General features: G+C 42.7%; 1 protein-coding gene across 1 annotated transcript in view; it reads right to left on the bottom strand.

The window, feature by feature from the left end:
* The window catches only part of dlgap1b (discs, large (Drosophila) homolog-associated protein 1b), a 47036-nt gene extending 37557 nt beyond the window's left edge, over nt 1-9479 (bottom strand). The window contains exons 1-3 of the mRNA XM_008280798.1: nt 8418-9479; nt 6202-6416; nt 643-820 (exon numbers count right to left, since the gene is read on the bottom strand). Coding sequence (XP_008279020.1) covers nt 643-820; nt 6202-6416; nt 8418-9479 — 1455 coding nt within the window. The remainder of the gene's footprint in view (nt 1-642; nt 821-6201; nt 6417-8417) is intronic.
* Between the last annotated feature and the right edge of the window lie 11805 nt (nt 9480-21284).

The raw sequence follows: 21284 nt of genomic DNA, 5'->3' as shown, positions 1-21284 counted from the left end.
TACCCCAGGCGAAAAAGGTAAGCTAAGCTCCCCCTGTCACTCCAAATAATGCAGAGTGTGAAGCAGTGCTCCAAAAATCTAAAATGACTAACATCTTATTTTTGCAGCAGCTATGACAATAACAGACTTCCTTTCCTTTCCAGTTCTTCAACGTTCAATAACGGCCAATAGCCATTATCGCTTGGAACCAATTCCAATTTCCATTATTCAGAAAAATCATATGGCTGCATGTTTGTACTTGTTTTTCCATCTCTTATATGGCAAAATGAAGGGAACATTTTTAGCCTGTCATTTTTGGTTCACAAAATATGCTGAGGCAGAAGGAGCCTATTACAGTAAAGAAGGGTACTGAAGGGGGTTTCTGCTTGCCCTCCTGTTTAATTAGCCAATCTGACTACGGCTGCATCGTCCGAGCTCCAGAAAAACAGCACGCAGACGTATACACTAATTAGGAGATTGGAGGGGGGGGGGTTTGGTATTCTTCATACTTCACCGGATGCTGACCTGATTGCTAATTCAGGCCTCAGAATGGTCACGGATAGGATTTCCTCCCACTGCACGACCTTACTGGATGTAGCGGTGGAGGTACAGAGGGAGCAGAGGCCAACAACAGAGAGGCTCGGGCCCCGGAGCGCCACTAACCTGGCTGATGGTGCTCATAGCTCTCATGTAGCTCTCGTTTCGGGAGCGGAATTTAGGCGAGGCCAGCAGCCCTGCCGGGTCCAAGCTGTCCAGACTCCTATTGATGGAAACCTCACTCACCGCCCGCAGATAGCTGTGACTCCGGATCTGCAGCTTGGGCGAGTGCTCGGTGGAAATCCTGCCGCAAGAGAGAGAGAGAGAGAAAAAAAAAGGAGGGACAAAAAAGAAAAAAACAGGAGCTTGGTGAAAAACAAAGCGAGACAGCAAAAGAGGTAATGGAGGAAGAGATAAAGAGGTAAAAAAAAAGGAAGTGAGAGCAGGTATTTGCAAAGTACTTGGCAGTGTGTATGAACCCAAAGATATGGATCAATCCACAATTGCTTCAGGAGACACCCTTATCTAATCAACAAGCGCAGTACTATTGAGAAACACTCGCAGTGGCTTAGGTAGTCTGTCCTTGAGGCACCTTGTAAGCGCTTTCAGGAACACTTAACGGTGAGAACACTTGCGACGCATATGTCAGGAAAGTGAAGATGTGTTCCTGTGAGGTACATCTAATTTCGAGACTTTTGTGTTGAAGCGCATACAACAAGCTCAAAAAAACACACCTACAGGTCGACGCAAAAATACCCATCTCCAAGGAAGACGAATAGGTGTCTCATTTGCTCTCACCTGCCTGCAATCTCATCGCTCAGCAGGCTTCACACCTACGTGCATGTTTGTGCGACGAGATGCGCTCAGGTCACGCTGCAATCGAAGGCGAGCTAAAGAATTCATTAATCAGGGGAACTAAAACCTAAAAAGCTGACTTGCTTTCCACTCAATGAACACGGTGGCCTACTAAACCAACTTACAGAGAACAAAGTGCAGCGAGAGGAGAAGATTACAACACAGATTATGGAGATTATATTCTTAAACCAACGATGAGAATTAAGAGACAAATACTTCATTTTTATTCCCCCCTCACTCTATCTCTCATTTTCACATATAAGAATATTTAGAGAAAAACACTGTACATATACACACTTTTGCTCTCTGCCTCCAGGTCAGATCTGCTTTAATTATGCATTTCCTCCTTAAAATAGAGTGCGGTTACCACAGCAAAGCAAACTAGATTAGTCATTCTCGGATGAAAGGGAGGGATGTAGCGAAAGCACAGATAAACGACTGAGATATGAACAAGTATGTTGGATAGACAGTTATTAATTTTAAAACATGACTCCATGTAGCTCAACTGTCCCTCTGGATTTTTTAACACTGACAAGAATTCAAAGCCTCTGCATAAAAGCTTTCAATAGTAACTGGTGCTGTCAGTTTGATTTATCAACACAGCTCATTGTTTTTTAATCTCAGGGTTTCCCGTCGAGGTGCTTCGATAGTAGCGCTGTGCTTTTTAATGCATATTTCAACAAGTATTTCTATCAGTTTGTCAGGCTTATGAGGGATCTGTTGTGTTGTCACGAATTTGCAGAATGGCTTAAGTAATTGCATTTTTTTCTGACTATCCTGATTTCATTGGGCAACAAAACGAGCTAAAATCCACTGATTTATCTCCGCTTTGATGCAGATGCACAGAAACAGGGTGCAAACCACAGGGGGAGTCAGGGGGGAGTTTGGCTCCTTTTAATAAGACATGAGCTCCCCTGAAAACATGATTTGTGAAATTTTGAATGTATGATTTATGCATGAGGGTGATTAATCACCAATTCACTTTAATAAAAAAATACCAGCATGCACGCTGTTCGTGCCATCACCACTGAAGTGTGGCGGTTTGATATCGTAAACTTCCCTCATTTTACCTCAAAGATCATTAAAACTTTCTTGATACAAAAACAAAACATTTAATGATAAAGATAAGCTAACTGAAGTCTTTTAGTGTTTCATAAATGGTGTTTCTGTTGTCACTGATCACAAAAAATAAAGTGAGCTCCTCTGAAAGCCACACTACAGTTTGCACACTGCCCTGAAGCAGCATACAGCAGTAATTGGCCGTCTGACAATTCGAGAGTAGAGTTTAAATAAAACGACAGAAAATCAATCATCAGCTTTCCAAATGTAAATATTTTATGATTTATTTAGTCTTCTATGGAAATAGATTGAATAGCTTTAAAGAGTTTTTCTGAATTAAACAACAATCCGTGCCCACCACAACAATGCATATAAATGTCGTCTTGTCACGCCAAAAAATTTTTTCCAATTTTAAAAATTTAACTCTTTTCTGATCGCATATTGTGGTGGTGAAGGTTTGGTTGAGTTACTGGTTGAGGTTAGGGACAAAACTTTGACATCATCAGCTGTCTGGTGAAGTCTGGACTTTGTTTTTTCTCTTTTCTAACATTTTACCAAACAATCAATCGCCTAATTGAGAAAATAATCAGTTTAAATGTTAGTTGCAGCACTATTTATAAGATCAATCAATAAATATTAACTGTGGTGAGAGAAAAAAAAAAAAGATTTCCCAACCAAATTATGATGGGTCAGTTCATTCCAGATAGAAAATATGTCTTTCCATCCAAGAAATAAAGTCATAATTTGTATTCCAGACCTCAGAGACTGGTGTGAATCATACATATCAACCACCTGGAGTCTGTCACTGTGGGTGATGCACGGAGGAATCAAATGAATGAAGAATCTACCTAAATCATTATTTCCATCCACATCTCTTCCTGATTTCCCTGTGGGGCTGATTATGGAACCAATGATGTCTATTGTGGCAACTTGAATGGTAGACCCTGCCTGTAATCAGTGCCACCTAAGGCTGGGGAGGTCAGTGTATCCCAGGGGCCTCCATGGAACAAGTGACATTAATGAACACATATTCCTCTGCCAATCAGGAATCAAGACTGTCTGAAGCCGACTGCTGATTTCCACCGCATCACCGAGTGTGTTTGTAATTGTAGATCTGCTCCTCTCTCCGTCATTACATTTTGTCCTCTTGTTCGCTTCACCTCACCCTCGCTGTCAGCAGATTCCTCCTGCTTCCACACTTAACATTTCTCCGTCCAACTTCCCTATATCCTCTTTCTCCTCCTCTTAGTCGCCGTCTTAATGAAAAGCCTCGGCTCAGTGTTGTTGGAGGGACGGAAAGTCTGTGTCTTCTCCGTGCGACACACAAAACAAACCTGATAAAATCTGGGCCAGGAATAAATGAATTTGTGGCAAAAAGAAAGACTGCTATTAGCGAGTGAGAGAAACAAGAAAGGATGTAATTTTCTCCTGAGCTTGTTTGTCTGCCAGGAATAATCCGATCCATTTAAAATACACGCATTATCTGTGTGCCATGTGTTTTAATAAAGAGGAAGGCTAGCACTGGGCACGGATAAACAAACTGCACAACTTCTCAGCAGTTCCCAATTCCCAAGTAGTCGAGGAGACAATGGTCACAGACTGGGCTCTGAAACATATGGAACAACAAAGCTGATTATTTAATCATTGTGGAGTGTAACAGACTTGTTCCAGCTCCCAAAAGCATAGTGTGAAAACAAGATGTCAGCTGCTCTCGCCTCATTCTCTATCTCCAATGTGCAGCACTGCAGTTTGGTTTGTTCCACTGGGTTCCATCAGATGATGATGGCGTTCCCCGGGCCAAATTCAAGTCATTAGTGGGCCCCAAGCTGTGCCACTTGCACTTACGTAAGGGTGTGCATGTGTGCGGCGCTAGTGTTTGTGCAACCAGTAACAATGACTGAGCACCCACTGGTGTTCTTCTCATCTCTGTATATTACACAGCTAATCAGTCACAGCCCCGTGCTGCATCAAAAGACTCGTGTCCTCAATTCTTTCACTGTTTCACTGCAGCGAGAATTTGGGTTAATATAAAGTTAAGGTTGAAAACTATGAGATGACATGTAGGATGGTGATGAAGTTACAGATTTCTGGTTTTATTGACATGTTTGGCCATTAATTCCACCAGTTTTGAACTTCTTGCATGAGCCGAGTTAACATGTGTGGACTCATTTGTGGACGATGTTGTCATCTTTATGTGTTTCAAGACTATGTTGCATCAGAAATTTTTCTTGATGGGCCCACTGATGAATACTTTATGAACTCATGCTGTGAAAAAACTACGCTGCTGAGCAGACAACACTTTATATAACAAGAAGCAACCTCATGGCAATCTTCAAATAGGCTTTTAACTCAGCTTTTAACCTCAGATCTTTCAGAAGAAATTGCTTTGTGTGTGTGAGAGAGAGAAAATATTTGATAACGTTCTCTAACATGCCATTTATTTTTGAAGAGTCTTTCAGTACATGAACAGGCATTATGTATTTTAAATGAAAGCTCTGTTCGGCGCGTTGCGTGATTGCGGCGATGCCGAGGCGAGCTCTGAAGACAGAAGTGTGCGTCGGAGTTGTAAACACAGAACAGGTAATTAAACTGTGACCACTGAGAGCCAAGAACTTACACATAAGCCAGACTGCTGCTGGGGAATATGTGTGAGTAACACTGGCTGCCTCCATCTCAATCTGTTGGTTGACTTTTCTCTTTGACTTTCATTCCCTTTATCTCGCCTGTCTGATTCACTGACACAGTGCTGTTTGACTTGAGGCTTTCAGCACACTTGAACACTACATTCAGAAGCATGTGCTCAAACATAACGTACAGGCGGGCCTGCAGTTACACTGTACACAAACACCCGACAATACTGAAATGATGAGTTAATTAGGTCATGAGGTGGGTGACTGAAATTTAATAGATTACCTGGAAATAAAGCGTGAATGTTTAGCATTTTGGCTTTTTTTCCAGGACCTCAAATGTGACAAGGTCCTGCTTTACTCGATTGTGAATGTCGTAATTTTAGTAATTATTCTGCTGGGCTATGGAAAATTGTGTTCCCTATTTTTATTTATTTATATTTTTTTTACATTTCTGAATAATTAATTGAAATGTTTTTGAACTGAATAACTAATATTGGAAAAAATGATTTGAGTCCAAGTACCAACCCTGTTTCCACAAAAATAGATTGCTATACAATTAAACTGCATTCCTGACTATGTTTTAAAGGTTGTGTAATTTTGTTTTGAAATTAACCAAATCTGTGACCTGTGACGTGGTGAAAAAGGCGGCCATTTTGAAAGTCCGTGTTAGGAGGTAAGAGGAATGGTTGCTGACATAAACCAGTTATTAGATTTCCACTCAGGAGGCTGGGGTTTGTGTCCTTTGACGAGAGAGCATCAGTCTCAGAACTAAGTTTAATTTTCTGTCGTTGCTTAATTTCATTTTTTACATACTTTCTGGTTAGTTTTAGGCACAAAAACTACAAGGTTAGGTTTAGGAAAATATTGCAATTTTCTGGGAGATTTTTATATGTTAAAAGCTTGGTTAAACTTTGTGAAAATGTCCTGGTTTGGGTTTAAATGCGACCCTTTCACGTTTTAAGTACTTTCTGGGTTACTGCCCCATCTAATATATGATTGGTTGGCTGCATAACAGCGACAGTGAAGCAATAAGACAAATGGCGTACATGTATTTGTGACCCGTCAGAAAAAAGCTTTCCCTCAAAATGGTAATGAGACTGCAGTTAGTTTTGTGGAGACTGAATCGCTGACACACACTCACTTCAGCGTGGTCATCTCCGTGAGAGACGGCTGCGTGGCCTTCAGGTAGCTGGCTCTCCGTGCCTGGACCTTGGGCGAGGGTTTTGGGCTGCAGTCCGAGTCTCCGCTGTCTTCCTCTGCCATGGCCTTGATGTAGCTGCCGCTGCGCATCCGCCGGCACGGAATCTCATCATCCTTCCCCAGCGGCGAGAAACCGCTCCAGTCATCCTGAGGCACCTGTAGGGATGAGGTGAGATTAAGGAAAGAGGGAATGAACCCACGGCACAGCACACACTTGAGATGCATGAATACGAGCACGCACAACAAGACTGCAACCTTTTCTACAATGCCCCGTTATAAATACCTGAAAAGACTGAGCTGTAATAGTATCAATGCAGGGTCTGCCTTGATCAAACCACAAGCTTGTCAGTACTGGTGGCCTTCTTTTGTCTGTCCTGTGATGCATGCCGCATATCAAATGCGGGGAATTAATTGTTGTGACAAAACGTTGCAATGCCCCGGCCTCTGTCTGCGCTCCTGACTTTTCACACACACTAATGAAGGTAAAAACTAAAAGGAGGCAAAGCTATCTCCTACCCCTAATCTAAAAGAGAGGGAGTAAAAGACAGCAGACGTGGGGAGAGGAGGGGGGAAACAAAGGGGGTTTTGTTCAGCAGAACCACTGCAGTCCCAATGTGAGTGGCTGTTAGGGCACCAGCTCTGAAGTGAAAGAAATGAGATACAGAGCGAGAGAGGAAAAAAAAAGTGTACGAGAATCATTCAACAGACTAGTGTGTAGCTAGGAAACCAAGCTGACCTTGATGTCAGGGGCAACTACAGAATGTGTTAACATCTTGGGAAAGTCTGGGTCTGCAATGACGTCAAAAGGAGTGAATTGTTGTTACTGAGCCATTAAAAAAAATTAGATGAAGTCGTGCTTTTTATACTCGCGTTTTTATACATCAGGGTCACGGCAGAATACAGCATATCAAAGACGCTGCCACTTGTGGATGTTGCATGAAAGGGTTCGGCATTAAATTAAGTGATTACATGTGTGTGAGAGAACATCAAACGCTGGATTACAGGACATCATCTCAGCAGGCGATGCGCTTAGCATATCTTTTTGTTTAAACGATTCAAAAAAGAAAAATCTGCAGTCTAACTTATCAGGCTGCTGTCCTTGAAAGAACGTTTTTCCCTCCGTTTCAATTTCTAGAGAGAAAGCGATGGCTCTTTTAGGCTGGTAGAGTTGTTGCCATACTGCAGTGACAACATCCTTCCTTGATCTGCTCACTCCGTTTTTCCAGGATGTTAAAATGCACGACCATACAGAACTTTCTCTCTCTTTTATGTTCTTCTACTCTCGCTTTCTGCCTTTTACTCTCACCGTTTGCTTCTGTTGCCCTTATTTGCTCTCTTTTGGTCTTTTTTATCCGACGGTACACTCTCACACCTCTGTTCTCTCTGCCTTGTCTTTGCATTTCTCTCCTCTGGCTTATATTTGCTGCTCACCTCAATGTGTGGAACAAATGTAATCTCGAACACTTTTATCTTTTCCAAAGCAGAAAAAGAGAAACGCGTGTCTCTATATGTTGGTGACCGCTGAGCGACTAGAGCGGTTGTCTTTTCATTTTCCGTGTCATAGTGCGACCACACTCGCTCTCTCTGTAAATAAAATGCACACACAGTCACGTACACACACCACCACCGCTACGATCACCACAAAAACAATCCTGACAGCTGTATAAATGTAGCTCAGTGTCACAATTTGCCATTGATGCTCTGTAAACAGATTAAATTTGTGTTTTTTCCCTCCAGTGCTTGTACACTGTAAAAAAAAAAAAAAAGCTGGATTCTACATGAACTGTTTGTGTTCATGAAAGAAAAATGTAGCTTCTGATATACGTGCAGAAGTAATGGCATCAACGTCCACATGCTCACGTATGAACATTTCCATGCATGTGGGCACAAACACAGAGGAGCACATGTCACGTTATGGTATTGCAAAATGTATTATGATTAACAAGGAATGAAATCGATGTGAGGCCGATGATCAGGGGAATGACAGGATGTGTTCTAGGCCACCGCGTCCCTGATCAATCTCTCTAACTCGCCCAGACACACGACACAAACAAACCCCAGATACATGCAGAAAAACAGACGCATGGAGGAGCACCTGGCACCGGATGATATATGAAGCACGACATGCGAGAGGCTGGGCTGCTGTAACAGTCCTACCTGTAGGAAGTGGCAAGTGCGTCCCTGCTCGGCTTTCACTAGAGCTTTATCTAGGTTGACTGAGGCCTTCTGGTAGACCTCTCTTGCTCTGCTCACCGTCAGAGTAGAGGACCACGAGCTCTTCTTCAGCTGAACTTGGCCATCCAGGGTGCCCATCAGCGGCAGCCCTCCGCTGCTGCCCCCGGAGCACGTTGAGCACTTCACGTCGTTGTTGCTGCGCGACGTCTTCAGAGACTGGGCGCTGATGGTGTTATAGGACTCCATGAAGTACTGCGACTGGGATTTGTCCGGATGGCGCCCCATGGTCATGACCCCAGAGGGCAGGCCTCCACTGCTGCCCCCGTGGTGGTGGTGGTAGAGGCACACCTCCCGGTCGAGCGTGTCGTCTGAGCTCCAGTAGCCTGAGATAGCAGTGCGCATCTTAGGCTCCGACTTGGAGCGGTCCTTGCTCTTACTGCGCTTGCTGTGCTTTAGGGTGCCAGAGGATGAGGGAGGATCATCAGGGCTTGATTTGCTGCCATTCATCCTCCCGCTCCCTCCTCCACCAGACCCCGACGGCCCCTCTAGCGAGTGGGACTTGGTGAACAGCTTCTGGACGGAGTGAACAAGGTGGCGAATTCGTCCGGGGCTGTCGCTGCGTTGGTGCTCCACCGCAGTGCGCTTGTACTGCAGCGTGTGGTAGCCCTCACGACGCAACGGCGCCTGGCTCTCAAACTGCTCGAGCAGGTTCGAAGGGATCCGGTTGTTGTTCCCTCCACCTCCCTTACTGCTACCTGTTGGCCCGGTGTAAGGCACAACAGGACCGCACTCCTCCTTCAGCTCATGGTGGGAGCTGTAATGTCTGCGAGGGAAGGTGCAGCTGGCCAGATCGGGATAGGCACTGCACTCAGACTGGAAGGAGTTCCGCTGGGTGTAGCAGGGGTGGTCAACAGGATGAGCCTCTCCAGGGTTGAGGATGTAGGACCGACGATCGGCATGTCCCAGGGTCATAGAGTCGTAAGAGGGGTCGCAGGTCACAGTGTGGTGGTGACTGCGGCTGCTGGACAGGCCTTTCATTGTCATCGTGGCCGGGTCAAGGTGCACATCCAACTGCTGCCGCAGGAAGTCCGCACAGGCCGCAAAACTAGCTCTACAACAAAACACACAACCATGAGGGAAAAACAGACAAACAAGAAGAGAGAGACAGAAAAGAGGATTATAAATATCTTGTATTTGCATATTTTTAAAGTACAATTTAATGTTTTTGTCTGCTTTAATTTGAAGAAGATGCTTTTTGGCACTCCTTCACAGAAGAGAAAACTTGCTGACGCTGACAGGACCTATTCTTTTCTTTCGGTCTTGTATTTTTGTCCTTCAAAACTTCAAAAGGAAGATCGCTAAATATAGCAGCCACTTGGCATGTTGTCCCTGACACCCAGATCTGTCCTCAAGCTTCCTCTTCCATTTCTCTGTTTGCTCCGGTATATTTCAGTGAAAAAGTGACAGGGCATCGAGGAAACAGAGAGAAACAAAAGAAGTAGAGGCATCAAGAAGAGTTCAAATCTATTTCCAGCTTATGTGTGTGCTATATTGGTTCAAGGGTACTGCAGCATCAGTGTAACTCAACAAAAAAAATATAATGAGAAATTGGTGATGGGAACAGAGCAGCATAAGCATCCTTTGCAGAGTTTTAATCCCTCAGATTATTTCACCACAACTGTGCGATGTCTCCTAAATTCAATCCAGTGTTTTCACAGAGCAGTGGATGAACAGATCGGGTGGTGCTCAAAAAGTACATTTATTTTTTTTGCTTACAGTACATCTGCTCACTGTGCATGCATGCACATCCCCCCACCCACAAACACAACAAATGATCACAGACCGGTCCTACACTTTGCCTCTATACCTCTAGTTGTTCTAGGGGCAAACTAATTGGCCAGTAAAACCCAGCTGACAGCTTCTGGGCTGGTCGAGGCAACTGCAATAAACGACCTTTCCCTTACGTGGTGACATGAAAACAATGGCATCCATCAGCGCCCTTAAACTGCCTTCCTTACGCATCTGGGGCTGTGGCTGGCTAGTCGCTGAACCCACACCGTTTCCAATGGACTGGAGGTGAAGCTAACGAGACAATAATAAGAGCCCACGCACCCCAGTGTAGCACCATGACAGCAGTGTGGCCAAGCCTCAGCGGGCAATTCATTATTGCGATTTATAATGCAGTACCAAAGGCCACTGTGGTAAATAATAGAAAAAAAAGAGGAAAAAAAAGGGTTGGGGAAAATGAGGGAGACTGAGCAGCAGAATGAAATATCATGTCAAGACTTTACATAACTAGAGGACACGGTGTAGGGCACATGCAAGATGTATTTATGTGCATGAATATACAGTGAGTCATATTTATTATTTTCTTTGACTGTAAACTGGCCGCTGGATTAATTGAAAAACTAGGGGGAAATTATTCATGCAATTTCCTCGTCTATACTGAACCCGGAGGATTAAATCACTCTGGGAGGAGGGAATTAAGCTAATATTTTATTGTGAGAGTGAAAATAGAAAATTACAGAGCGGTCAGTCCTCCTCCGACCCCCCATCCCCCCTCTTTGAGTGAATTCACATGAAGCTCGTGCGACATGCCACAAAGACATGCACAGTGTCCGTTTCTTGCAGAGCACTTAAAAAGTGGGCTGTGTCCAACTAAAGGTATTCATTGCAGTTGACAGAGATCCCTTCTGTTGGCCGCTGAAGCACAGAATGTGACCTAAATAAAAGGCCCTCGCGGTGATCCACAGCAGCGTGTTTGTGGCACAGCTGTCTGCAGCGCTGCACTAAAGCTGAAAAGCTGAAGTTGGGTCATGCTGGCTATCTGCCTGCTAGCAACACATACACACACACATACACACACGCACACATGCACAGACATACAAATACATAGTGTACCTGACAGGCTGCATATCCATGCTGAATTATGATGCTGCTAGCTTGTAAAACACAGTTTATTAACAACAAGAGGAGGATCTGCTGGTCGTACCGTGTCTGTCAGGTATGGCCTGCAGTGACACGCGCTCATAGACAGCTGTGGTTATGTATTATGCTGTATGTTGCAGCTGACTGACCCAGTTGTGTCTCTACCTGTGTGTTTGAGCCAACTGCCATACAGCACCTCAACAACTGGACAGGTCACTCCGAAGCAGCAATAAACCATCAAGACACTGAATTATCAATTTTGCAGGCTGTAATTAGTCGTTTTTCTACGTCACATCCTCCTTAATGTTGTTGCAGCACATTCCTGCACAAGGATAATTGTAGCAGCTAAATTTCTTTATAGTTTTTAAAACAGTGGGTCCTCAGCTGCATTAGTTGATTGAAAACAAGTGTCACCGACTGACTTTTAAATGTCTCAGCCGACTCGTTCTAAAACGAGAATCCTGCAAAAGGGTCCTTGATGGCTGCGTGATATTATACCAAAACACTGAAGCTAAAAGGAAATTGATGACCCATACAGCAGACAATAACATCATCACTGGTGTTGTACTGCTGTTATATTAAACAGAAAAGATCAGAACACATTGTTCAGGCATATACCTGGCTGCTTAGCTTATATTCCTGTTTATATTTTCACACGCAATGTTCACTTAAAACATTACAAAAGGTTAATGTAAGGTTAATGTTCAGTTCTAATTGTATACAGAAGCAGTCACCACACACTGAATGTGCTAGTCAGGAACATTAACCTATAACCCCGTAAACAAATATAGTTACAAAGCTTGACACAGCTGTCGCACCTAGTCACAGATGCTTAACTATGAGTTGCTGTTTGAGGTCCTCTGGTGAGAACAGGTGCTAAAAATCACGGTTTCCGCAACACAAAAGTAACTATCAAACTAATTTTTTAAAAAAAAACAACAAGAAAAACACAAAGAACTTGCTTCTTCTACTTTGTGGGAACGGGCTCTAAAAACCACAGGGATTTCATTACTTTTAAAGTGATTGTATGCTGAACAGCAAGGTGTGCAAACAAAACGCAGGAGTAGATAAAACAAGTCAGGCTATGAATGTTAATGGCCATTAGCACCTGCGCTGCATCAGCACAGCAGGATGAATTCAATTTGGACGCAATGTTTCTTTGGGCTCACATGAGATAAATGGAAAATAGATTTTTCCTTCATTATCGAACATTGTGAGCAAATCTCACACTGGTAAAAATCTACTCATAATTTTCTTCACATCACCCCTCAGCTTTGACAAAGAAAATAAACAAAGGTGGTATGAAAATGCAAAGCAACACTGACTGCATACCGTCTTTAGAGGAAATCAATATAGTGTGAGAAGACTGCTGGAGCTTCTCTTGCTGTTGAAATATAAGAGGCTGCTGTTCGACTGCAGTTAGACTATCTTCCGCAATCAACATCAAACGGCGGTTGCGAGGAGGAGCTCGGGGCTTAAAAAGCTTCTTTAAGGCCACAAGGCTACAGAAGGTCTGCTTCTCTCTTGAACCTGGCGATGCTTTCTCCAAAGGAAGAAAACATTACCAATCTCCTCTCCATGGGGGTTCAAATCCCCTCCGTGTGGCTCATCTTATGCGCGTGTGTGTTCCTGTGTTTGTGAGGCGGAATAAAAAGAAGGAGTCCAGCACTTTACCTCCAGTTTTCAGGTCAAGTGAAGTTTTGCCTTTGATCTGAGAAACGTTTGCAGTCTCAGGCTGCTGAATAATATTACTGCGCTGACTGGATATACAGTAAGAGTGAAGACACTGTACACATAAAAATATGTTCCACATGGGTTTCAATATGTGAGAGGATGACAGTCAGACTTAACCTTAAACAACCTTTTACTACGAGGTGTATCAGAAAAGTTTCAGGACTGGTGTTACTGAAGATATATTTCAAATCCAAACTACAAACTACGAGTTTTCCCCGTCGAAGTAATCCCCCTGGAGTCTAACGCACTTCCAGGATCCACTGCAGCTTCGTCGTCACAGCCATCTTGATGTCGTCCACATCTTCAAAATCGGTCCCCTTGATGACCCCCTTGAGCTTGGGGAAGAGGAAAAAAATCACACGGAGCCAGGTGGGGTGAGTAGGGAGGTTGCTCCAGCACGGCAATGTTCTTCTCAGCCAGGAACCGTCGGATGCTCAGGGCATTGTGAGCAGGCGTGTTGTCATGGTGAAGCAGCCACGACTTGTTCTGCCACATCTCTCACCTCTTCTCGCGCACTGAACGAAGCAAAGGATCTCTTTGTGGACATGCTGGTTGATCGTCTGAAGGGAAAAACTTGCAGTTTGTAGTTTGGGTTTGAAATGTGACACCAGTCCTGGAAACTTTCTGACACACCTCGTATGTTGCACCTGTACTCAGCCAATGGGCAACTATAAACTACTAACTCCTGTATACTTATTAATAATTGAGCATTAATGTTTTGTGTGAGTATGTGAAAATACTATTTTCCAGACCCACTCTTTCAAGCTTGACAAGTTAGACACCATTTTTACTTGACTGATGTCACCTTCTTTCCATTTCTTTTAGACATGTTTGATGTAAAATGTGTTTCTTTGTGGTTGTAGGGGTCAGTATGCTGCATCTCTGTTTCTGGGTCAGTATTTGTGCACACATGACCTGGGAGGTCATGGTATCAAGCTATGCAAATAGCTCTGGTTGGATTCTTCTGCTGACACGACAGTATAACTGCAGCGAGGAGGCTCTGGTGCATTTAAAGATTACACTTGAGAAGCTCGACAGTATTGTCCATTCACAGATCGTTCAGGAGAGAGTTTTTAAAACAGAAACTATTTAAGCAAAAATAAATCCAATTTACCTGCTCTCCAGTGTAATCCTAGTGGATATCTTTAAAGTGTCTCTGCACGGCGATACCATCAACATGTTTTACTTTTATAATTTGAGTGAACTGACCCCTTAAAAACAAAGAGCAAAAAGATAATTGAGCAGCGCGCCTTAGAATAAACAAGATAATTAGCATTATGCTTTTCCGAGCGGAAGAATCAATGTAAGAGTCAATGTAACGGAAAATAAAAATGCTCCCTGTGAAATGCTGCACAATATTTTCTTTTTTTTTAAAAAGTACTAAATGCTCTCCGTGGCTGCAGACACAAACACACACATCGTATACTCAGGTGTTTTGTGGAGCCACTTAGAGAAACACAAACTCATATTCATGAATGTTTGCACACGCAGGAGAGCTTCAGCTGGCGGTGAAGCAGTGACAGGGAGGATATTGTCATTTTGAATGTGTGAACGGTGCCTTTAAAAAATAAAAATAAAAAAATCCCCCCAGAGGATAATGTTGTAGAACAGACAGCCAGGGGCCCAAAAGCCGTTGAGGAAAAAATGGTAATTTTTTTTTTGTGTGTGTGTTTCCGGATTATGTAGAAGTGGCTTTTAGGGATGTCAGGAGACGCTCGGAACCACTAACTTTAATGTCTTGCTGTTAAAATAAATAAATAAAAGACAGATGATGGTCTCCCTTGATGGTTTTCACCGGTTCCAGTAAAGGCAACATTCCGAGGAAAAACTGCAAATGATTGCTTTCGGTTTATGGGATGTATTTCATAAAATATATGAACGTCTACAAAAGTAATATCAGGCATGATAAAAGTCATATAAAACGGGAAATTGATAGAAATAAAATGCTCTCAGCCCGCTATCACTTCATGAGAGGGGGGCATATTCCCTTTTGCAACACAGACAGGTTTACACAAAGGCGTACGGCGGGGAAGATAAGGAGGCAGCGCATCTTCAGCATATATCTAATGTATCAATAAATGACAGCTTTCGCAACATGTTTCCTCCGTAATTGGTATGCAGGCTTTATTCACAACACTTCAGGAGTGAAATAACAGCTTGGCATCTTATCAAAACATGCTAAACAGCCTGACAAACAAACACATGTTTACAGCACAGCTTAAAAGCGCCTCTTTTTTTAACACCAAATGAGTCGTTACACCTTGTGCGGTTTCACCTGATGCCTAATAAGCATGTTTCTGCTCACTGTATAAGCTGCATTATTTAAAAAATAAACAAAAAACATGCACTCGTGGATGGATTGATGTTTCTGGTTTCCACAAGACAGCTCCTTTGTCACAACCAAACTAATTAGGCTGACTGTCGGGGCTCTCTCTGACAAATGGAGCGACTGTGCTGAGTTATAGCCCAGGACCCGCCAAGCACATTCTGGAGACAAATTCCTCCAGTGATGAGGTCTATTTGATCAAGGTAAACAAATTAACAGAGGCATTAAGTCTAGAGAAAGCCTGGCGTTGTTTGTCTCGGGCAGAGCTGTCACTGAGGCGCTTGTTCGGGGGAAACTTCAACTACGCAGGCTTGTGTACAAAAAAAAAAATAAAAATGCAGCAATGGAGGCAACCAAGCATGGGATTCAAAAGGTCATTTCGATGTTACGTCACCGAGTGTGGGTTTTGAGAGTGCATTTCTGTGTAATTCTTTTATGTGTCATTTCTGATATGCTTATTTGTCTTCTGTTCTGCCTTTATTTTTTTTTTTTTTTCATTTTTTATCTCTGTGACAGGCCACGGATGAAAATGTTCAGCTGGAATATTGAATATGCTTATTTCCTAGAAAAACCACTCAATACTAAATGTGCATCCCATATAATGTGGACATGTAGTCGTTCTGTCTTTATGTTTTACTGCAGCTACCTAATAGCTGTGATAAAGTATAAAGACAGGACAGTTCTGTAGGATTGCTATGCTGAAAAGCACCCCCTCTCCCCTCCTCTTTTTTCATAAAACTGAATGTACTCATTCAGGAATCCCTTGATCTTTAAAGGAAAAAGACTGAACTGAGTTGCTCTGACACTCAGCTTTGACTACATAACAAAAGGCCATGACTTCACTGAGATTGCTATTGTATGCCTTAAGGTTGAATCCATCATGGGTATACTGTATAAATCAAGGACAGCGATGGCAGCTCCTATCTGTTCTTTTCATTCTAAAGGGTACATTTACAGTTAAATTCCTTCAGTGTGGCAGTCATACCATCCGTCAGAGCAATGAGCTCAATTCTCAGCATAATCTTACGGGTGTGACACCAAAACCCTGTCAGCAATATTTCACTTTAGCTTGGTATTTAATATTCTTATTTACTTAGCCTGTACTAGCTGTCCTCATGCCTGTTTTGGGTGTCACCTTTCATTAAAAAGTTGATGCACTCTTCGAACGTGGAGCAGAATGGAATATTAAATCTCTAATGATCTGACACCTTCCTTAAATGTGCTCTCTAATATATGAGTAAACTGTTGTTGTCCTCTTCACCAAAACTGGTGAGCTGTGCTGCACCAAGTCACAAAAACGACGTTACTACACACCTGAACTGCTTTCTCATTTATGTTTTGAAAGAAATCAAATAAATGTCCTGCAGTTTTTGTTGCCTGTAAGATTATTATTCTTAGACTTGACTTGTGTTTTAGGGTAGATTTAGGAAAATATCATGGTTTAGGTTCAATTATGACCCTTTCACATGCTTCTCCTCCTCTTTCTGGGTTACCAGGGTGATGGATCCTGCCCTGTCTAAGTTATGATTGGTTGGCTGAAAAGGAGCAACAATAAAGGAGTAAAATAAATGGCAAAGATATGTTGATTATACATGTGTTTGTACTAACTCACAAAGAAACTTAATCCAGGAGGAAATACGTTTCCCTAAAAACATAACGGAGAATGCAGTTTAGTTGTATAGGACTGTACTTTGAAGGGGACAGGGCTGGCTAAATATGACACAAAACCATCTGTAAAAACACCACAAGGACGGATGAAATGATGGAAAACATGGAGGAAAAAAATCTCCCTGATGACTACATCCACTGATTTTCTTTTTCTAAATTTAAGGTTAAATTTTTTAATAAGTTAATTTTGCTGTTTCCAATTATAGATAAAAAACAAACTTGATAAAAAGCAACAAATGAGACTTCCACACATATGGGATAACTGATTAGGGGTAAGATTGTTACCCAAAAGCCATTATAGAGGATAATAAGTCTATATAAATAAAAGGTCACTTTGAGCCTTTCCAAATCATCTACCTCCAAAAACCTTGATATTGCAGAGTGTTAGAAATTACTATTTTCTTTCTCCTTTTTTCTCACTCTTTTTTTTAATAAAGTTCAATAAAGCTATTCATAAAAAGCAGGCAAGGAAATTGGACAAGGGAGGACAGCGTCACCATGGAAACAAATGGATTTTCTGCTGGAAAACAATGTGTTTTCATCCCAGCTAATGAGAACTCATATGTACCAACCGCTTTGGGATCACATGTGTGGACGGCAACAGGAGCCGCCATTTCTTAGGCTTTATATCTTCATGTACCCACAGGGCTTCCAGGAAAATTGCGAAAAATGATCAAACCCTGGGCTTATTTTTTTTTTTTTTTAGAGGTTTCGAAATTTTGATGGGTGACAACGATAGTTATGGACTGTTTATACTTTCTGAAAAATGTGGTGTAAAAATATTAAGCACAGAGGAACACCGCAGTCACCCCTGTTTCATTTAGACTGCACTTTTTCCACCGCCGTCATCAAAACATCAAAAGAAAATGGAAAAATTGGTGTTCCAGAGTCGAGTTCCGGAGACAGAATCTGTGCCAAGAAGCACAAGCTGTTCTACTGGCTACTTATGGCCCATTAGTTTACTAACACACTTTCCCTTTTTTAAACTGTCACCCATAAATACAAGAGCAGTTGGGTTTGCGTACACTTTGAAATTCTCAAATTATTCCTTTATTGTTTCTGATTTTTGCACGACACATTTTAATCCTGTATTTTATGTGGTATGAAAATGAAGTGCGTCAATTCTTGTGCCTAATATGCATTTCATCGCAGCTCCTCTCAAAGTGGGACATTCAAAAAGCTATTCTGAGCCTGCCAACACACAAACTCATAAAGCATCAGGTAAAAGGCGTCTGCTTATGTTTGGATGCGCACATTTCCATCAACGCTCACACGGAATAATAATGTCCGTGTTTATATTCTCTCTTAAGAGCTATAAAATCTGGGGCGCCTAATTCTGGACTAGGCAGAAGCAGCGTAGGGGTTGTGACGGTGATAACTGAATCGATGCCTGGCGAGTCAGGGTCTGCGTGCATGTGAGCATCTCTGTGCATGTGCTATATAACACATTGCTCCCTCATCCATCAACCGCGGCCATGACCCACATGTAAAAAAGTTGCTAATGCTGCTAATGTCAGTGTAAGGCTCTCGACTGTTTCCTCCTCGTGGCATTTCTGCTGTGTTCACACGCTTGTAGCTGATAACAAGAGTTGCCGCTTCATTATAACTGCTATTTCCACTCGTGCAGTTGCTTGCAAATAAACTGAACATGGATAATTAAACTTTGCAAAATGCACTGTGCATGTATATTCAGCTGACTGTTAGACACTTTTTAAAAAAAAAATTCTCTTTCGACAAACTTAAAATGAGATGCATCGTGGTACGTGACTTGCATTCATATTGCGAAAGCATCTGAAATATGAAAACGCAGACCTACATTCGCTGCATTGAAATCAGGTTATGCTCTTTGATTGTACAGTATTCACAGTATAGTCACTTGCCGCTGTCAGGCAACATTAGCATCAAACGACTGCCAGAGGCATCCGCAGTGTCAGGTGATTTCAAGCAACTGACTCCACAGTTAATTACATGTCAGGAAACAGAGCTGACCTTAAGTCCACACAGCTAATGTGTTAATATGCTTTCAGCTAACTCAGTCTAAATACCTACTAAATGTCCTCTGCTGTACAGATTATTAAACTTTTATTAGACAATACGTGCGGCATGAATATTGAATATTGCACTAACAATGTGTCGTGAGGTGTAATACTAAACACTGAGTTGTCATTTGCATACAATTCTGTAGTAAAATAAAAATAATGAAGCATGCAACGGGAAAAAAGTTAATAAACCGGCAAAAATATAAGTTTAGCCATTTGTTTTATTTGGGCTGGGAAACGCTTCACATAATGGGCTGACAACCAACTGAAGTCGTTTGATGAGATTACCCTGACTCCACCTCGAAGGCTAATGCGAGGCTCTCTGCTTAACTTAAGGGGGCAGAGGTTACCGCCTGGCTACGGGAAGGTAGCCGCGTAAAAATGACGAGTGAAAAGGAAAGCTAGACGATTGGTGCGTCTTCCGCGGTTGCTGTGGGTGGCATGTCACATCGAGGGCACATCAACAGATGCTTGACAGATCTGGGAGTGAGATCCAACTGAGCAAGAGGGGAGCGTGGAGAAGGGGAGGAGGGGGAGGTCTAACCCACTGTCTTCTCGCATGAGCGCTGGTGGACACATATGCAATGCGACACGAACACATATACACGAGGCAAGCCATCACAAATACAGATACAACCTCATGGATACCCACGCCGGACACACACACACACACACACACACACAGGCTGGGAGGCATTGTTCCAGCTCTCCCTGCGCACTGTGGAGATTTGATCCTCAACCAAACATGCTGCCTGCACAGAGAGCAGGTGTCAGACCAGGTGAGTGCTGCGAGCCGACGACTAGCAGCTCGCTCCCAGCTGACCTCGCGTCAAAACTTGGTGACACTAAGAGGGCACGTAAATTCCCCCTGAAATGGAATCTACAAGGCTTATGCCATCAGAACGGCCCCTGTTATGTCTCCTGTCAGGCCGAGCTTAGCCAAAGTCCATCAAAGACTCAAGACTGAGGTCCTGTTGCTAAACTCAGATTACAGAGACTGTTTCCCTCAGCAGAATTCAACGGCTGGCTGCTCCCAGAGCTAGTAGCTGCGGTCAACCTGTCATGTCATTCAGGACAGGGCTTCAGCCACATCTACAGAAAATAACAATGCATTAAAATAGAAGAGGAGAGAAAAAAAAAAATAGAAAGACATCAAGAGATGGAGAGACGTGATAGAGAAATTGCGGCACGGAACTACTGCAGCACAGATGCATGTCTGCCCCTAATTATTTCCCCTTTGTTTATGATCCAATCTCGCTGGCCAGACAAAATTATATGAGCCAATATCCTAAAAGCAAAATAACTCTCAGTTTAATACTTCACATGTTATTTGTGCATCCAAGGCCAATTAAATCAGTGTTTCTGTATATAAAAACCTCCCTCGTCAAGCTGGAAACAAGAGCCTGCCTTCACACAAATGACTGATATTTCATTTTTCCTCTACGTGTTTCAACAAAAATCAATCCAAATGGTTGAGAACATTCTGTTCCATGTTTTTTAATGGCAAAGCAGTGCGAGAGGGGTCACGCTTTACTATTACAGATAGCGATACTATAGGGAGGTTTTCCGTGGAGTATAAAAGGAACATAGGTCAAGTAAAAGTCAATGTTAGTCATATCTGACTTGAAAGCTCATCTGCTACAACTAAGAGGAAATTGCATTTTCATGGACACTGTGTAATGGCTGAAATTTGTGTTCAAAATGTCAATGTTGTTTTTTTTTTTTTTCAGTCCGATCTTGTTTAAGGGAGTTAAATCTGTCGATGATCAAATCGGTGACCTCTTGCTGTTTTGTAAATACGTGTCTGTCAAATCTCTGAAGGTTTCAGAAGGGCGAAGGTGTCGAAACTGTTTCTGCTTTTAGATGTGATGGGAATTGTCACCTTGGCAACCAAGAAAATGGAGAAGAAGCTTGTTACAGATGTGAATGGGTCTATTTATACTCCAACTGTGACAACCAGGTAGTTCAGTTGGATAATTTTAGTCTAAGTGTGACTGCAAACAAAAATTATAATAAACAAAAACTATGCCTAAAAATAAAGGCCCCACACAGGTAAACCCCACTCTTATGGATTAAAGTCTGCCACCGCCTCGAATGCGAACTTTGTCGGTCTTCGTACGACCCCATTTGCAAAGTCGTTTGGGGACTTAATCG

Source organism: Stegastes partitus, unplaced genomic scaffold (assembly GCF_000690725.1).
Source record: "Stegastes partitus isolate 25-593 unplaced genomic scaffold, Stegastes_partitus-1.0.2 Scaffold210, whole genome shotgun sequence".
In the NCBI taxonomy this organism is placed as follows: Eukaryota; Metazoa; Chordata; class Actinopteri; family Pomacentridae; genus Stegastes; species Stegastes partitus.
Note: the sequence above shows the minus strand (reverse complement) of the source record. Positions and strands in the feature narration are given on the sequence as shown.